At 42.5% G+C, this 19111-nt stretch overlaps 2 protein-coding genes across 3 annotated transcripts in view; both read right to left on the minus strand.

The window, feature by feature from the left end:
- Positions 1-853, minus strand: part of abcc8 (ATP-binding cassette, sub-family C (CFTR/MRP), member 8) — a gene marked incomplete at its 3' end in the record, with an annotated part of 42015 nt that extends 41162 nt beyond the window's left edge. For both annotated transcript variants that reach the window (XM_079277067.1, XM_079277066.1), the window contains exon 1: positions 750-853. In XM_079277067.1, coding sequence (XP_079133193.1) covers positions 750-770 — 21 coding nt within the window. In that variant the 5' untranslated portion in view covers positions 771-853. The remainder of the gene's footprint in view (positions 1-749) is intronic.
- Positions 854-3034: 2181 nt separating this feature from the next.
- ush1c (Usher syndrome 1C) lies at positions 3035-18584 on the minus strand (the record flags this gene model as incomplete). The annotated part of the gene is made up of 27 exons (XM_079279196.1): positions 3035-3161; positions 3349-3404; positions 3614-3723; positions 4086-4185; positions 4318-4371; positions 4940-4981; positions 5934-5999; positions 6589-6717; positions 6907-6960; positions 7538-8215; positions 8726-8842; positions 9105-9269; positions 9547-9596; positions 9958-10050; positions 10267-10397; positions 10500-10565; positions 11092-11234; positions 12168-12224; positions 12548-12607; positions 12694-12882; positions 12977-13034; positions 13136-13160; positions 13271-13379; positions 14439-14577; positions 14815-14958; positions 16522-16589; positions 18549-18584. 27 exons carry the CDS (start codon positions 18582-18584, stop codon positions 3035-3037), a joined length of 3066 nt encoding a protein of 1021 aa, XP_079135322.1.
- Between the last annotated feature and the right edge of the window lie 527 nt (positions 18585-19111).

The raw sequence follows: 19111 nt of genomic DNA on the forward strand, positions 1-19111 counted from the left end.
GTGTGTGTAGGAAGAAAACGAATTAGTAGAAGAGCAGCGGCCATTCAGGTACCCTCAGAAAGAAAATAAAACGTTTATAGCTGGGGGGCTGACAGCAAAGATGAAAAACAATGCATTCCTAAAATCATTACAGAACAGCCCCAAATATGAACTCTGCCATTGTGATGTGGCGACATCATATCTTTGTTACAGAACCAGAGATACAGATAGATGCCAACTAAATATAACACAGTGTGTTGTGCTCTGTGATGCTTTTATCTAAAGTGGGGGTAAGAGGTGAATGATGAACCATGCTTTGATCTATACATCTATCTTGTAGGTCCCTCTAGCTCACTCAAAATTGAAGAATGACAGAAAACGATGGGGGGCTGTCCTCCAACTCATCTTTTAGAAAATGTTCCCCAGCTGTGACAATGTCTGAACCACCCTGTAACAGCCCAGCCACAAAAACCTGCACGTCCAGTATTTCCCATATTTCGCCTCTAGCAATGAATAAATCCCAGTGATGCATTATTCCCTGACAGCAGACACAGGGATTATTCAACTGCCTGTGATGACAATTTGATAAGATGGCCCGCCTGTATGATGTATGCAATTGAATGTGTAATTGAGAAATACTTCATGATGCAAAAACCCTTCAATGCTATATGCTGTGCATGTGCAAGAAATGCTAACAAAGCAGTGCAGCCTACTATTGAAAGTGAGAGTATCGATCAATGAGACCAGGTGACACAAGCGCCAGCACTTACCGGTTTATATCGTGAGATCATTGTGTCAGCGGCGTGTTTTCCCGACTCACAAAGCACTCTTCTATACCGTCACATCCGTCGCTTGGATGTGAAATAAAGAAGAGCGGTACAAAAAAAAAAAAAAAAAATCTCCCAAATTCCTGTCTCTCATATGTTCAGAGTGCGGGCGACGTCTTGCTGTCCCACTTTGTGTTTGAGCGTCCAACCACGAGTGGAGGCAAGTAGCTGTCCACGGTGCTGAACCCGGGTAACGAGGAGGAGGAAGAGGAGGAGCAGGAGAAGGAAGAAGGAGGCAGATCCTCCACCCAAGGCCACCTTTGGTCTGTCATGAACCGTCGACTGGCGGGTTTGCAGGAACAGTTGGCCCTCAACCAAACGCACCACAGCTGTCGGACGCGACGCTGAAACTCGCAGCAGACAAGAGTCACTCACGTATGTCATGATGGGAGTGGATGACTGCACGGAGCGCTTATGCAGCAGTGAAGCGGGACGCTGCACAGCGATGCAACGCACGTACAACGTTACATGGTGCCTTTCTCGGCTTTAGTGGTTTTTTATTTTTATTTTAGATAACCTAAACTGTACATTCATCGCAATTTACTCTTATGAATGAATTTAAAATTGTAATCAAGCTTATCTAATGATTCAGCTTTATTAAAATAATATTATATTAAGAATTATAAACACAGCCTGGATTCCCTCACTCAGTGAGGGTTGATATTCAAGAAGGCAGACTATTGCCCCCTATGGACATATCATTAAATAAACGTATGGCTCCCCATGCTCGTAAATCTATGCAGAGCTGGTGAAATCAGCAGAGAAGGAGTTGATGAAGGAGAGCACTGTTTATCTCAGACTCCTTGTAAATGAGTAGCATATTGTAAGATGGGAAAAATCACTTAAAACCTAAGTAACTCAGTGTGTCAGTTGTGGACATATAATCATGAGTGGGCTTGAAACAGATTATATTAGAATAGCCAACACCAACCTGGTAAAGTCATGATGAAAAATGCAAAGTAGAGGGAGCAGAGAAACTATGCACAACAGAAAATCAATTCTCTGATCACAAGCAGTCCTTTAATTGGCTTTAAAAATGCAGATTAGCGTGCTGCTATTGATTACAGTTTGCCTGTTTTTTCTGTGGCCTTTATTGTTATTCTGACAAATGAAACACACGTCTGAAAGAAACAATCAGCATGGCCGTGCAAGGTCAATCGGCTTGACAGAGTGGAGGAAAATTACTGGAGACGACTGAATATTGACTGGATCACCCTTTAACAAATCAAGACAGTGAGGATGCTTATTAGCTGTATGGTGTCAATATGTTGATACATGAAAAAAGAGCCTTTAGTAATGCTCAGTAAAAACAAAAGACCATCGTTAGCTCGACAGTGAATCCTGAAGGAATCATCAGCTACGAAAAGCTTCTTCGTCAGTGTGGTTTTCTTGGCAGGCTGTTGATGAGACTAGAAGAACGTTCTGCAGGTGAAGAAAGAGGAATTAACATGTAAGATAGGAATGACAGTTACACCAAATAAATGCTGTTGAACTTTTGTTAACTGGACTGCTTAGAAAGGTTTCATCAGGAAAACCTTTTCTTATACTGTGCTTGCTTCAATCACTGCACATTAAACACAACAGACCAACACAAATAACCCCAAGACTCCAGAGCTTAGACTGTTTTGGCTGATCAAACCCTGGGAGCATTTTAGCAGAGGAGGAATTCGCCCCCGCCCCCCAGTCCTGGGGAACAACATCAATCAGAACAACTGCTGAAGGCTGGCAGGAGTCCGAAGCTGCTTTTATGAGCTGATCATGACCTGACAACGCAGGACAATACAAACAGAGGCCACACATGTACACGTGTGTTTATAAACGGCTCACTGGGGCGGGATTTGGCAGATATATGGAGGGATGGGTCACTGATTGTAGTAGTTGTTGTCTATTCACTCAAATAGCATGGCTGTATCACTGTAGAGCACATGTTTCAGCAATAAAGAAACATCGCCCTGAGGCATTCTTTAAATAGAAAACCCGCATACTGTATACACAGTATACACTCACTGTCACGCAAGCTTTTCTTTGAAATAGCCTAGCTGTGACAGCAGTACATACATCTGACAGTTTGACAAAGATGAGGTGAAACAAATACCAAAATACTCTGCTCGTTTCTTCTGATTGACAGGGAGACTGTCGCATGTGCTCAAGACAAAATAGAGGGGCCAAACAAAAACAACACCAAACATCCCCTCTGCAGTGAAGAGGAAGTATAAAGACTAAGTCGATTACCAAGTTGAGGGTGAGGTAGGAGGAGAGGGAGGGCTCGTGCTGAAGTAGGTAGCCGTGTACAGTGTTGCACTGCCTTCAAACACCTTTGTGTTCACAGTGGGACTGACTGATGCTGACTTAGGGCTGCTTACACATGCACACATGCACACAAGCCACGCTGTCATATACTGTAAAATACTGGGCCAGTTTCATTCGATTACGGCCTAAATTATAACAAAAATGTGCCAGATGTGCATTTGAATCATATACATATGATGCAAAAATGAATTATACACGGACTGGAACATAAATAATTATCAGGAATGCTTACACTTCATCTTCATATTGTTTCGGAGGGGAAACAGCAATCGCAACATCAATCCAGTCCTAAAGGTAAAAACAACATTTACTTTAATTCTTTACTTGACTGAATCAACAGACTGTGAAAACAACAAGCATAAACATATATTGAGGTGGAAGTGGTTTAAGTCAAATCAATAAAACACCCTACTGTTGTAGCTACTCGGGTAAACAATAGCTTTCTTTAAAAAAAGGGAAGAATGGCATTTCATTTTCATTTCTGGTCTGAGTCCTACCCCTCCACTGTGCCAGGCCCGACCCAGAGAGTTTTGTCCTTCAGTCAAAGTGGCATCAATCAGGATCTTCCCATTAACAGCCATAAGTTCATCCCCGGGTACAATGCCACCTACAAAGACACACATCAGAGATGGCTCACTGTCAAACATGATTAGTCACAACAGTGACACACAGACAGTGAGTGCCAGAAGCAGCTGCAGAGATAAATATAGTCCGCGTGAAGAGACGCTCACAAACGTGAATGGACTTCAGTAAACCCTTAACATGTTGTCCCTCACAGTGATGCACTGTTGTAGTGGGAGTACATGTGTCCTAAAGCTTGTATCTTAACTGTATGCACAAAGGTAGGTCAGCAAGCTGGCACGTTCATATTTAAATGTTTTCACTTAAATCGAATGGCCGATTTTTGCTGTTTTTATGGATTGAAAGATAATCATTGAGTTAATATCTGAAAATAGAAAATGAACTGACCGTGCTTATCTGCAGCGCCACCTTCATACACAGAAGATATCACCAACTTTCCCAGCAGTGAGTCTGCGCCTCCCTCCAGAGCCAGGTCAAGCTGCCCAGTCTTAAGAACAATGAACAAAAGCATCAACACCACCAGCCGTGTTTTAGAATACCACACTTTAAATGTGATTAGGGAGATTTTTTTCTCATCAATAAAGTGAGTTGTCTGAAGTGAAGGCAGAAGATGCAGAACCTTCTTGATTCTCAGCAGTCTCACATCTCGCCCGTCGATCTGGTCCGAGGAGAACTAATAGCATAGAAAGGATTGAAGAGGGTAAAAACACAAAACAAGTTGAATAATAAATAGAGGCGCCAACATCAAGAATGTATTTCTACTCTGAATAGATGTGTATGGCAATGCTCAGTAAAAAAACAAGAGATGCATAATACTCTTTGGGGGTTATTAACCATATATAACTTATGAGGAGAGAACTGCTGCTCGACAATTGTTCACTTTAGGTAAATTATTGTTCGAATCAAACAAACTGAAAATATCCCTTATTCATACAATTTCACTAGCAAGCTACTAGAAGTTAGCTAATGTAGCATCTAGATAAAGCAGTTACGTGTAATTGTTCGTAATGCTCGTTCTAAGGTATCTTTGGTACAACATCATTCACAATGGCTGCCATGGAAATCAAACATTTTATAAGACAATATGAAACTAGCTAGAATGGTTATTTAATCCTAGCAGACACAAAAGGTTTACATTTATAGTTAGCTGGAGCTCAGACCTGCTAAATACCACTGCCATTTTAAAACTGCCAAATATCTTTTGCGTCGTTGTAGTGCAAACACTATGAGGCATACGATACCATGGAGTAGGGATCGAAATCTTCCTCATATTTCTGAAATCCCTGAAAGAGAATTAACATGTAGTTCATTACAACGGATCAATACGTTAATAGGTGGTCAACAAACCAGACGAGAGGGAATATAAAGAAATCTCAGTAAATGTCAGCAGGTCAGATTTCCTTTGACAACCAGCTTTATATTCTAATTTTCATACCGCCCTGTTAAATGAAAACCACGACGACAAAGTGGCTTTGAAAGCCTCCCACTTTCATTCAATAATGACAAGCATAGTTAACAGGAACACGTGCACACACAGAAAATCAGCCCAAATCAGTCCCACCAAAGACATCAACAATTTAATTTAATAGAAGGAAACGGAACAAATGACATCACATTAATCCAGCCACGATGACTCGGAGAGCCGTTCCTCTCTTTGAAAAATAAACACATTAATTTAAATCCTCATTTCCTGTTTTGACGCAACCATAAAGAATGAACCCATTTGTAAACTTTATTTTTAGTTGTCGTCGCTGGAGAAGGCGGTTTAAATCAGCCCAAACAATCTAACTGATGTCGCATTTGGACTGAAAGATACAGATCATTTAAGGACACTGATGTTCTCTGTCTCTGAGAAAAGTTACAGGAAAAGGTAAAACTACCAACTTCCTTCCTAGTATTGCAAACTGGACCAACCAATGTAAGAAGACAGAGTACAGCCACATGGAGTCATTGATGTGCAAGCCATTTGTTACCAGATCAAAACCAATAACAGCAGTGAGACTGTGACATGCATTCCCACACTGTATGTTCACAGTACTATTGTGTGTGTATCCTGTATGAGCTACACAACTGGACCTTAAGGCAGTGATGCAGCCTAAAGAGAGAGGACAAAATAAAAGAAGACGCAAGAGATCCACGAGGAAACCTGATGTGTGAGCATGTGCAGAAGAAGAGGAGCAAAAACACTCAAGAGAAAAGAATCAATCAATGGAAGTGGTGATTGGTATGGATTACTTGTCGTTTGCCGTTTGATTTAAAAGACGAGTTGAAAGGCACCATCCGTTTCAGCATTTCCGGAGGCTGAAACACAAGAGCAGGTATCAGCTTTAGCGAACAAATGAAAACAAAACAAACATCCCTCAGTACGATGCTGGAGTTGTGTTCGCTTCGCCACACCCGGCAACAGCGATGGCCGTGGTTGGGTGCAATCGGCATCGTGTACTATTTCACCTGCCGTAACTACGTTCAACAGTGATGTCACGGCGTACCGCCACGCCACAGAGTACACTGCTACATCACAAGGTGAGAAGTTAAACCATCGGAGGGTGTGTCAACCACGCTATCGGAAAATTAACGTCTATTAACGCAAGGCAGAGCGTTACTGCAAAGGGTTCCTCCAAAATAAATGCAGTTTGAAAAATAAACGATATGCCTAGTTTCATTCGAGCTTCTTGAAAGAAGGGATGGATGGCTTCTAATAACCACAGATTGGCTTTCTGTGGAACAGCTAGAGAGTCTGGAAGACTCACCAGGACTCAAAAAAGAAGAAGTGATTCATCTCTCACCCAGATGATGGTAAGCTGTGTCAGATGTCTTAATGACCCTGTTGCATTGACTCACGATGGATTTATGCAGGGAGAAAATGATTGCAGTGTGATGTGTTTCATACCAGGACGTCAGAACGGAGTGCAGGTCTGAGTGGATCTGGTCGGTGGGTTTGGGACTGTGGCAGCATGACGGGTTTAGACATGACAGGGGTCATCTGACGCCTCTGGTTGGGGGGACTAGGAGCTAGTTGCTATTGGGGAAAGACCATGAGTCCATGCAACAGCTGAGTTTATGTTTGGATTTAAACAGTAAGTTATTTTACAAAAAAAGCATCTTGTTTTGGGAGGATTTTTACAAATTGATAAAGCTCATAATATTGACTTAAATGGAAAAGAGTGTTTGCAAAACTTCAATTCGATTTTGAAACAAAGACACTCACCAAGGGGGTGCTTGAATTGGAAATGCGACTGGCATGGGAGGCTTTTCTCATTACCTGAACCACAGTAAAACAAAATGAATTTCTTAGCCTCCTGGCACAGACGGAGCACTGCAGGCATATCAGTGCAACGCACACCCAGACGCACTCCCATCTCTTGAGATATCACAGCATGGCTGAGGGTTCAAAAGCAATTGGATGAAATGCAAATGTACTAACAAATGCAAGCTCACACTTCAAATAAAATAAATCAGCTCCTCTCATGAGCAACAACATGCTACTTTCATCACTTCTGCACACCATGCAACACTCCACTCACTAGAACAATCCACACAGCTACAAGCCGACATCAATAACTAACTGAATCTTTGAATGAGAAGTAAATTATAAATCAATGACTGCGTAATTGAGTCATGCTATTACAGCGCATCGCTGTCTCTTCATGCATAAAACATCCCAACACATAAAACTGAACATGCTCATAAAGAGAACCGAGTCCTGCAGCTTTGAAAACGCATTAACTTGATGTGCGCCCTTCATAATGCAACTTTTCATAGATGAGAAAAGAAAATCCTTGCCATATATTAGAACAAAGCAATCCACACATCAGCCGTCTCACATGAGAATCTCTAACCTTTGGACTAGAAGGGTAGGACATTTCACTGGTGTTTGACGAGTAAATCCCTCCTCTTGGCAGATAGCCACCTGTCTCCCACTCGCTCCTGTGCTCTGGAGGACTGGGAGGGTGTTGAAGGTGATGGTGATGGTGCTGGCGGTAGCCGCTGTGGGTTGCCACTCGTTCTCCTGAGTGTTGTGGGGGTGGGGGCGGTGGGGGAGGTGGAGGAGGAGGTGGTGGTGGAGGAGGGGGTGGAGCAGGCTGAGGGGAGGATGGAGGCCAAGACGACTGAGACGGAGGAGGGTAGTGGGAGGAAGGTGGGCGAGGGGGTTGGGGAGGCTGTGGTTGAGGCCGTGGTTGAGGCCTGCGCCCCTTGTTGTTCAAGGTAGACGGGGCAGAGGGAGGTTTTCTAGCGCTGGTAGGAGAAGGAGGCCGCCGCTGGGGGGATGCTCGAGACGAGGGAGGGGAGTAGTGGGGTATTGTGGGGTTCAGCTTGGGTGAGGGTGGAGGGAGAGGCAAGGGACGGGGAGGCTGGCTAGTGCTGGGCTGGGTGGGGGCCAGTCTCTTCAGAGGGCCCCTCAGGCTCTGATCCACGTCATCCAGGTTAATGTCATCCAGATCAGTGGTGGCCAGGTGGAGGCCGCCGGGGAAACGCTTCACCTTGGGCACCGAAGCAGGAGAGCGCGGCGGGGAGAGCTTAAAGTCACAGTGACATGAAAAATGACTTGTTTCACCTCATGTCAATTCTCTGACACACACATCTATCCCTCCAAACCAATGTAGAAATAAAACATTTGAATAAGATAATGAGATGGGATGTTTTTTTCTTTTTGTGGTCTTTCAAAATTCATACTCAAAAACTTCCATTTTCACACATCTCCTGCACTTTCCTACTGATTTCACTTCCTGGAAAATAAGCTGTTTTTAGTGGTATAAGCATCATACACACACACAGAAGAAAGACTTTCTGATCGGTCCTTCCCCACGTCATTTCACTCCATCACCAACTAAACATAGCAGGAAGGAGGTGCTTTAATTCATGCTATTATCAGCAATGCTATGCTACTGTATTAGAGCTCTACTCATCTCCTTGCAACACGAACAAGAATTGGCATATAACTTTGTATAATGTTGTATGAAACAAGAAACATTGTTGAGGAGCTCTGAGTGCAGAGAGGTTTTGAGAGAGGAGGTCTCACTCTGTACCTCTGGGGACTCATTCTCCACACAGGATATCTGCTCCAACCGAGTCTGACAAAGACGCTCCACCCAGTGTTGCACTTTCTCCGACTCCTCGAGGTCTTCTCTCTCCGTCTCTGAAACCTGGTACAATGGGGCAGCATCAGACAATAGGAGTTAGCCCGATACACACACATATACATGCTGAGCTTTAAAACAGCCTTTAGGGCATCAAAAAACAAACATGGTTGCATTTCGTTAAAACCACAACTTGACACCCTGAGAGTTAACGGTGCCATGAAGTACATCATAAATATGAAATGGTTTAATCCACATTGTCACTTTGTTCAGTATTTAAGAACAAATCCACTCCACAATTCACTTTGGTAATGCCTTGTTTGCATACCTCCTGCACCAGACGATTGATCTTCAGCTGCTTCTCTCGTTCATACATTTCTTCCTTCTCCTTGGCGAGTTTCAGCTCAAACTCCATCTCCTTCTTGTTCTTTCTCTGCTCCTGCAGTGTGTCCGTGTTGGACACTTTCTTCTTTTTCTTCTTCTTCTCTCCTTTCTGAGGTCGCATCAGTAAGTCAAAATAAAAAAGCAGGGGACCGACAAATCTGCCACTCCAAACCACGCAGCACGACATGCAGAAACAGCTGGCGACGCCACACAGTGTTTGACGGATAAAAGCCCAACAAACAACTTTAAGTCTTATAAATGTTTCTAAAAACAACAGCTTTGATCTTGAATATGTAACAGCCACTTTGTCATGCTGACATGAGAACTATCTGTCTTTGCTTTGAAGGCACTCTTTCACCACGCTGAAGTCAGGCAGCTGACAGTACCTTGCGGAGTGACGGCAGTTTCCCCTCATAGCGATAAAACCAGCCAAATGCTAAGGATGGAGATGAACACAGGTCACTCAAAAATGTGTTAAGTTACATCCAAGGTTAAAACACAGACTCAGCAAACTCCAAGCAGTCCAAAAAACAACAACAACATGACACGAAAGAACAACAACACAACACCCCAAGAGAAAAAAAGACACAAACAGATTCAGCCTGCTCCATTTAGGCACTCTGAATAACTACATGGAAAAATGCCTTCAAGTGATGCAAGAAAAGACAGCTTTCAACAGCTGGACTGGTGGTGTGTCATCATTTTCAGCAGCATCTAGCAAAAAAAATGCAACTAATCGAAATGATACGGAAACCTCTCCGATGGTTACATTCTGGTTGTCAAAGGAAATCTAGCACCAGGAGACTGGGACAGTGACAGCTGAGGCTCCAGACTCACTTGTCTGTCCTGATCTTCCTCCTTGTCTTCCTCTGTGAAGGAGCTGGCTTCATCTGCTTAGAGGAGCGGCCATCAAAAGCAACAAAGCACACAGAAGTGACAGAAAGAGACAGAGAGAGCGTGCGTAGGAAAGGAGGGAAAATGGGGTGAAATCCAGGCAAGAGCAACTTCTACAAATCTAATGGTTAAAAGAAAAGTAAATATGTAGGTTCAGGAGTAAATAGAGGATTCATGCATTTCAGGACAAAGACTCATTCAGGTGTCCTTACGAGAACTCTTGGCTTTGGTGGTTTGTGACTCGGGTGATGGAGTGCGAGGGCTCTTAGGACTTTTGGGCCTGTCTTTGGCTCCCCAGTCCTCCTCCCACTCTCTGCTGTGCTTCTTCTCCACAGCCTCAATCCTACAAAAAGGATGACAAAGCAAGTGAGAGTCGGAAGATATTTACAAAACAATACTGAATCGGTACTTTAAGGACATTAAAAACACAATATTAGTTGTATACTTGTCCATCTCCTTTTTATATCGCTCCTCTTCCTCTATGGCTTTCTGAGAGATCTCCATCTTTCTCCTGTTAAAACACATGATAAGAGTTACAAAATATAACTCTGTCCACACAACATGTGGCACAATCGCTATAGCACAGGGCTATGAATACAGAATATATGACTGTAATCCAGTTTACGGCAGCTCGTAAGAATGGCAGCCTTGCTTTATCGTCTGATATTGTTGGCATCAAAGCACTGAGAAAACTGAGCGTGTCCTCCAAATTTACAAACGCCTGCGAAGGATGTGCAAAATATTTAGTAGTATGAACATCAATCAATATAGTGATGTGGCAACAGAGCAACATAGGGTCCTGGGTTGGATGGAAAATCAATGTAGGTTCTGTTTACTTTCTGCGCAGGTCAGTTTTCTATTGGTTGATGACTTTCAGTCTCGGATTAACCGCATGTTGGTATTTCCCAAGCTATTTAGACAAACTGAGCCCTCCAGCTGGAGGAGGGTTTTTGTTCAAGCCGTTTCAAATGTCAGCAAACGCTTTTTTAATCAGTTACAGTTAATTTCAAGAAAAGGAGTTTTGGCTGTTCACTCACTGCTTCTCTCTCTGCTGCTGCTCTTTAACAATTTTGTTGGTCTCCAGTGCCACCCTCTTCTGGTGCATCAGCTCCTGCCTATCCAGCTCCCTGCGGGCCTCCACTGCCAGACGCTCCTCATCTGTCATGAACAGCTCTCTGCCCTGAGAGGCGACAACAGCCAGAGACAACGATCAGGGAAAGATTTAGCATCGAGCAAACATCCCCGAACATTTTTGGGCTCTGGAGACCGGCAGACGAGCCCGAAACAGTTTCCCTGAGCAGGGTGAGCGAAACTAAGGCACAACCTAAGAATCATTGATTCATTGTGTGTGTGAACAATTTCTAATTAGCATGCAATTACCATCTATGTGCAGGAACACAAATGTATACAATATATACAAGAAATACTGTACTATATACATTCCCAAATATTTCCTGTTGCAGGGTTCCCTGTTTATGCAGTGAAAATAAATAAATGCATTATTCAGGCATCAATGAAAACTATGAATCAGAGAAGACTACTTGTCTCGAGGTAAAAAACCTGCCGAGTGACTTTACTGATGATAAATGTTGCTCCTGCAGACAGCCGGGCTGAGGCACAGGCAGTGTGGTAATGTCATGTCTCCAAAACAGACTTGTAGATTAATCTGTGCGGCGCAGGAATGCAAAGGGGAAAAGGCAGACGTTTGTGTTCCCACATACAGAACAGATAATCCCTCACCCTCTGAGAGATGACAGTATCCCTATCTACATATCATTCTATGATTCCCAACGCAATACAAACACCAATTCTAGCCATTTTACCATGAAATTCGTTTTGATTTAACATTTTTAACTGGCATATATATATATGGAATAAAAACACCTTGGCATAGGTGTCACTTTATCTAAGATGATCAATTTTGAAAGGGTTGAGTGTCTCATATGCAGATGTCATCATATGCACTGTATCTTAAAAGTAGTGTTTCCTGATGTGTTTTAGGGTGAATCCAATAATACTCACAAGAGTTATGAGTTCAAAAAGACAACATCATATTGAATACTCTTTAAATTATCATTTCTTTTTGTATTAAAAGGTAATGCAGTGTACTTACAGCTCCTGTCAGAACAGTAATAGTCAAACTCCTGCTGCTCTTCAGGACTCTCACAGCCTGGGAATATAATAACAGTTAGAATGCCTTTCATTTTGAAGATATATTTTATGAATTACATTAACAGTAACGGTCTCTCAAAAAGTAGAAAAGAGTCCTTGTGAATACTGCAGGCTTTGTTTTCTCCATCAGCAACTTCGGGAAACAAATCTTCATGAGGGACCTTTTTTGCTTTTCTACTGCAAAACCATTTTGGCTGCTGACACGCTGTTCTCACTGGGATCAACAGCTCATAATGAGGCAGAAGAGCGTGTCACCAGCCAAATAGCATTTCACCAGCCAAAAGTGGAAATGGACAAATACTTAAATCATGCAAAATTCACCTCTTTGTGGTCTGCATTTGTGAAATCCATCCCGTTCACTTCAGCAATCTGGTCTCCAACCTACATTTAAGGATAAGACATGTAGTTTGCAGCACTAGGTATACGATTATCACAGTTTAATAGAGGGATTCCGTTTGAGCAATCACCTCAAGTCCAACTTCTGCAGAAAGGGAGCCTGGCTTGACATTACTGATGTAGATACCAGGTTTCTGGGTTGGGCCACTGGAGATACTGATGCCCATACCCTTGGTACCCACAAGGCTGAGGAAAACCTTCTTCTCCTTGATTTCTCTGCCTCCAATGGACGCCAAGCCTGCAATGCTGCCTTTTTTCTCCTGGGGCGGTTACAGAAAGTCCATAAGCTGTCTGCTAATGTGATACAACTTTTTAAACTTTTTAAATGAAGCAAAAACTACATATGCCTCCTACCCCAGACTCAGACACAAACTGGTCGACAAACTGCCACTTGAGCGGTTCATCTGATGAGCTGGAGGAATTAAAAAAGTAAATAAGAACAAAGCAATGTCATTCTAGTCCAGCACCTCCTCATTTCACCATTCAAACAGCTGTTTTAATCAAATAAATTACCTTTTCACTGGGATCATCCCCACATCTGCACAGACGGAAAAAATGATGACAATAGAATTAATGATGCCATCGCCATTAAACAATATTCATCAATCCTGCTCATGTTGTTTGAGAATGAGTTTGTTTTTCACGTACGCCTGACTTTGAGTGACACAATCTTCTTCGTCTTGATGAGATTGATAACCTCATCGTGGATACAGGAGGAGATGGAATATCCATTGATGCGCACAATCTCATCTCCAACCTGTAAATCAAGACAGGATGACACCCTCACTTTCAATACAATATATCAAACACACAGTTACTGCTACTCCAACAACTTTACATCCCTGTCTCTGGAATATACCAATCTGATCTGAGTCATCTATTTACATTTGAATGTTTTATCCATTCACATAACTGAGCGTGGCTATCACACGTATGCGTCAATGTCGACACAGTCATGTGCAATACATACACACATAAAGAAATGCATTATATACACACACATGGGTTTTATCTATTCTGCTGTTGTCCTGATTCAGTTTTATCAATTCATTTCTTTGGCTGTTTTAACCCAGATTTAAAAGCCTAACAGGGGTTGGCTGCTGTACATGAGTCTCAGCTAGATGCCTCATATACAGTTCATCCGTTGCATTGCTTCTCTGTAGGAAATGGTGATCTGTACGGTCCCTGTTAAGTAAAACAAATACACGATATACATTTTTAAGCAGTTAATAATGCATACTACTGCATACTACAATATTCCTTTGAATGTAGAATAATATTAATAAAAGTAATTATTTTCTCCCCTCACATTTCCATCATACCAGTAGTAATGTTGCCATGTTTTGCATTGACTGTGTCTCTCTGGGTTTAATCCAGATATTAGACAGGAGACTACCCTCACCTTGGATGTTATAATACACAATGACCCACAGCGGCCATTCAGTCTCATGCATATTAAGGCATCGGTCTTAACAGGACATTAAATGTGTCTTTCATGACGGGAGTCATTTCTTTTATTTAACGTCCATCTGGGTGAAACTGGACAATCGGTGACAGACATGAAAGCTCCTAAGAGTTTTAAAAACACGGTGCTTTGCCCCACCTAGTGGAGCCTGGTGTTACAGAGACACATGGCCACAGAAAATTCATTTGACTGACTCTACAGACACAACAATGGCTCCCTTGCCTAATCGTCAAGTTAATAAATATACTGATTAATGGCATATTATATTCAAAAATACACTAATACAATTCTAATATATATATATATATATATATATACATACATACATATAAACCACACACATGTGCATACCTGAAGACCGACATTCCCGGCCTGACCGTCTTTGACCATCTGGGATACATACAGGCCACTGCCAAACTCCAGCCCTCCTCGGACACTCAGACCCAGTCCATCCCGATGTGTCCGATCCAAACGCACCTCTTTCAGCTTCCTACACGATCAGGAGGGAGAGGAAGATGTAGAACAGGACGTATGAGCCATGTTAGACTTAGAAAAGGGAGAAGGAGGATGGTTTCAGTGTGGAAACAAGGAGAACACAGAGAGTGTGGGGATGCTCAGGGATATTATGGTATAAAACTGTCTTGGTAGCGCGTTTTCATTACGCAGGCATTTGCGATACAGACCAGATGTACACCAGTACCAGGACATGAGTCTATGCTGTACTCACCGTGACCTCTTTGGGGTGAGCAGGTCGTACTCCACCTGGTGCTTGAGGGGGATAAGAGGTCGGATGGCATCAAACAAGGGCAAGCGCTTTGGTTCGTTGATGACCAGCTTCAGGTCCCCCACCAACACCGGCAAATCCATTGACCTGGAAGAGGAGGGGCATGAACACTACATTTCATGGCTTACGTTTTGGATGTTTTTTTATACACAATGACTTCTACCTTCTGTGACGGTACAATACAGTACAATAAAGAGGGTTTTAGTATAAATACAGTATGCACTGCAGCTGTAAATATTAGGAAAAGAAAATGTTTTGGTATATATTAAAAACAGAATTGAGATATTTTGAGGTAATAACCTGACAATATAATGAAATCTGATACAACACTGGAAATTGCACCTCAAAATTGACCGTAGAAATTCTCTGCTCGTTTTATTAATTTGTTTATTTACATCTGATGGTTTTTTTTTTTTTTTCTGTAGATTAATTCTACACTTAAGGGACGACTGTAGCCCAAGGACTCCTCCACTCAAGAACACTGCAGAGCTTTGGCTTCCCCATGGTATTGTTTCAGAGGCTTTTGTACCCTGACGAGAATGTACGTCTGCAGGACACGTTCACCGCTTGCATTGTTTTTAGTGTGCACATAGCCACGCTTTATAATGCTGAACGGTCAGATTCAGAGATACTGACTGGGACATTGACTCGAGTTGAAAGTACAGAGTAGCCTCAAGCAGAGATGGAGAACGGGCTACAAAGGTCTGGAAAGCTCACTTTTTTTCTAACTCCACATCCCCAGAGATTTCACTTTTTCTAACTTATACTCTTCACACCCAACGAATGCTGACTCAAGTCACTTGTTGAGGCAATTCATCACACTTCACACAGCTCCACTCTGGAGTGCTTCATAGAACTCTTTCACATATGCATAGCCCCTTTAATATTTAATTTTAAACAACAGTAGAAGTCTAGGACTATCTTGTATAATTGGTTTGCTGATGGGAAAAAACATCCAATTATCTTTCTTTCACAATTCAAAGGAAGCCAAAAGGCAACTAGAACAGCAATTAAAGCAACAAAGTAAAAGCTACTGTGTAAAATCTGTCCCCCTGGCCTCCTCTTTAAATTATTAACAAGTGTCATTTCAGTCCCGCTTGGAGCATGAACATAAAAAGAGCTTTTGTGGGTAACTGGCCAGGCTTGTCGGAGCACAGTGGAAACTGATCAGAGGCGGTGGGGCCACAGAGCTCTGGCTCTGTACAAAGATTAATTGAAACCTAGACCTGTAGACCCTCTGAGACCAGGCTGTTATCAGAAACCTTGATGGAGCGCACGGTTTAAACTGGAGGTCTGTGTGAATCAGAAATGTGTGTGACAAGATAAAGAGCTTTTAAAAACTAAACACAGCTCATGGAAGTTTGGGCATCATCTTTCCTGCAGCTTTCTGTCATCGAACAATTACAGCATATGAGAACAAATGTAGCCTTTTATCTATTGTTGTTTTTAGATTTGCATAATGTAACATGCCACAAGTAGAAGGTTGTGTTTTAAAAGACACAACCTATTCAATAACCATCAACATTGTATTCATATAGGAATATAGAGGTGTGAATATACAGGTGTGTGCGAGAAAACAAAAAACTAAAAGTAACTTTCTCGCAGACTCGCACACTAACACAACACTGAGAGGTGACAGATGGTACTCACTGGTGATACATGCGAAGGACATCATACAGGTAATCCTTCTCAGCTTCATTTTCAATCAGCAACTCCACCTGCAAGAAAGGAAAAACATCTGGTGTCATCCTCCTTCTCACAGCTGAATCATAGAAAATGTCAGCCCACTGACACACACTGTACCTCTCTCCTGTGGTCCTGTCAACGCTACAGGGGGTGAGCCGTCAGTGTGTGTGTGTGTGTGTGTGCTTGTGTGTGTGTGTGTGAGAGAGAGTCATACAAACCTGATGGCAGCTCAGCTGCAACAGAATGGTTTTGAGGAAACGCTTCGGCCAATCACCGACACAACACATTTCACTTCCCCCCCCGACTAAAAATGTCCAAAACTACAAGCTGCAGGCTTTAAAACCCAACCTGAGTCGCTCTTTTGTCGGAGAGGTAGTTCAAACTCGGCTTTGGGGATGATGAGGCTCCTTGGACTAAAGCTAGGTAATGGACTCTTCTCTCTCTATCAAACCACTGGGAGGGAATAATGGCAGCAGAGCTGAGGAACGGCTGCAGCAGGAAGGTCAGCAGTGTCATCTTACATCTCAGATACACACAGAGATGAACATTCACACGCATCTCATCTTGAGCAGCGTGTACTCAAAAGGTTGGCTAGGTCTTAAAGAGAGAAACACATTCAGCCACTACAGCCTTTTATGTAGGGATTAAAGCATTGGTACACTCACTGAAGACCCTTTCAAACGTGACAGCAAACATCCTAAATGGACCCTTTTTGTATTTCCTGTTGCAATGTTTGTTCATTCAGTTGATGACAGGAAGCAAACTTGGACCAAAGCTATAGTCCTAGCAACAGAAAGGTAATAAAAAGGTCTATGACTGCACTACGTGGACCCTGATGTGAGGGCGTGTGCGACTTGGTCTTTATAACTGTCATAAACGTCTCTTGCTCAGGGCAGTTAGGCAGTCAGCCACTCCTGCAGCTTGAACTGCATGCAGACTTTGGCACCATATACCAAAGAGATCGTTGGTCAGTCAGACACCCATTTTAAAAGTTCACTGTCGAGTTTAAACTTTCAGTTTCACAAAAAAAGAGCTGATATAACGTTGTAGATGAATGCAGTATGAACAATAAACCCCCAGCGAACAAGACACCTGGCACATTTAAATTAACATCACAGATAATAATGAGATTTTCCACGAATGTACAGTGAAACTAAGCACACTCTCAACCAGAGAGAGGTACAGACACTATGATAATGCCCCACAAAGAAACAAAGCCTGATTGTGCCATGCTGGTCCCTCAGCCTCTAATTAAACCCGTAAATTGTCCCATCTCTTCCGCTCAGCGGCTCACCTCTGACACGATCTACATGATATAACGCGAGGATGCCCTTTGTAAAGAGCCTGTAATATGTGACACTGCCAGCCTGTGTGTGCAGCACAGATGGCTGCGTGGTGATCTCGTATGCTCTGGGGCTGAAAATGCCCTGAACATATCACGTTCCTTTCCTCTGTTATTCTGTATTCATAGTTACCTTTTCAGGTTGTCATGTCCCAACACCAACCACCAAACATAGTATAATTGGTGCTCAGTTTATGCATATAGCATCTATTTTATCCTGGACCAAAACCCTATGATAATGATGTCATCCTGGTTAATCCATGAAAATAAGTTATTTCAGCTGAAATGAAAACACATTTGTCTATTAGCACCTCTAGTTTTGTTTATTATTTATCTATGGGCTGTAAATTAGGGATCACATTGTATTTTAACCCTGAGGTTAAACACAATTTCTAATTTGTGTTTGATTTATATAAATGCTTTGTGATTTACTCTAAGAAAAGCATTCTATTAAAATACCATTTTGACTGATTTGAACGTGTTGTTTATTTCGTGCGGCTGTCGACCAGGCCTGTGAGAGCGTAACGTCCCACCGACAGAGACACCTGAGCCGATGAGGTGACAACCAGGTGAGGAAAAGGCTTTTTAAGGGCTTACGTTAAGAGACATGTAATCAATATCGGTCGAGGAAAATATGGTTGAATCTTACCTTGTGCCGAAATTCCCGAGCAACTTTACGCTCCATCGCTGCGAGGCAGGATCAACCGGAGCGACGTGAGATCCCGGTGAGGGTGAAGTTTGTCAGGAGTGGACCAGGGTCAGCGCGTGAAGCTGGTCGTTGGAAAACGAGAGCTTCCGGTTAAGATTTTCATGGTAAGACAATACTAACGAGGATAAAATAGTTGAGGTAATGAATATGATCAAGGATAACATTTACAAAAACAGAGCTCATCTTACTTTCAAGTAACTACCGTTAGGCCTATCGTTTTTGTATATTTCTAGTTCTTTACACACTTCCAGTCAGGCCTTTATTATGAAGGATCAACGTTTACTTTCTGTATTTCAGAAAACTTAAATAAAACGGTGTACAGTCGCTGCTTTGCCCGTCATTTGGACAACTAACGCTAGTTATTTAAACGCTTGGTTGAACTAGAATATATCTGTATCACAGATACGCATTTTAAATCGATATAAATCACTGGACCCTCAATGAGCGCCTTTTTAACCAGAACTCTTCCGATGTTTCCCTGACCATCATATATAATGATTAAC

This window comes from Melanostigma gelatinosum, assembly GCF_949748355.1.
Source record: "Melanostigma gelatinosum genome assembly, chromosome: 1".
In the NCBI taxonomy this organism is placed as follows: Eukaryota; Metazoa; Chordata; class Actinopteri; order Perciformes; family Zoarcidae; genus Melanostigma; species Melanostigma gelatinosum.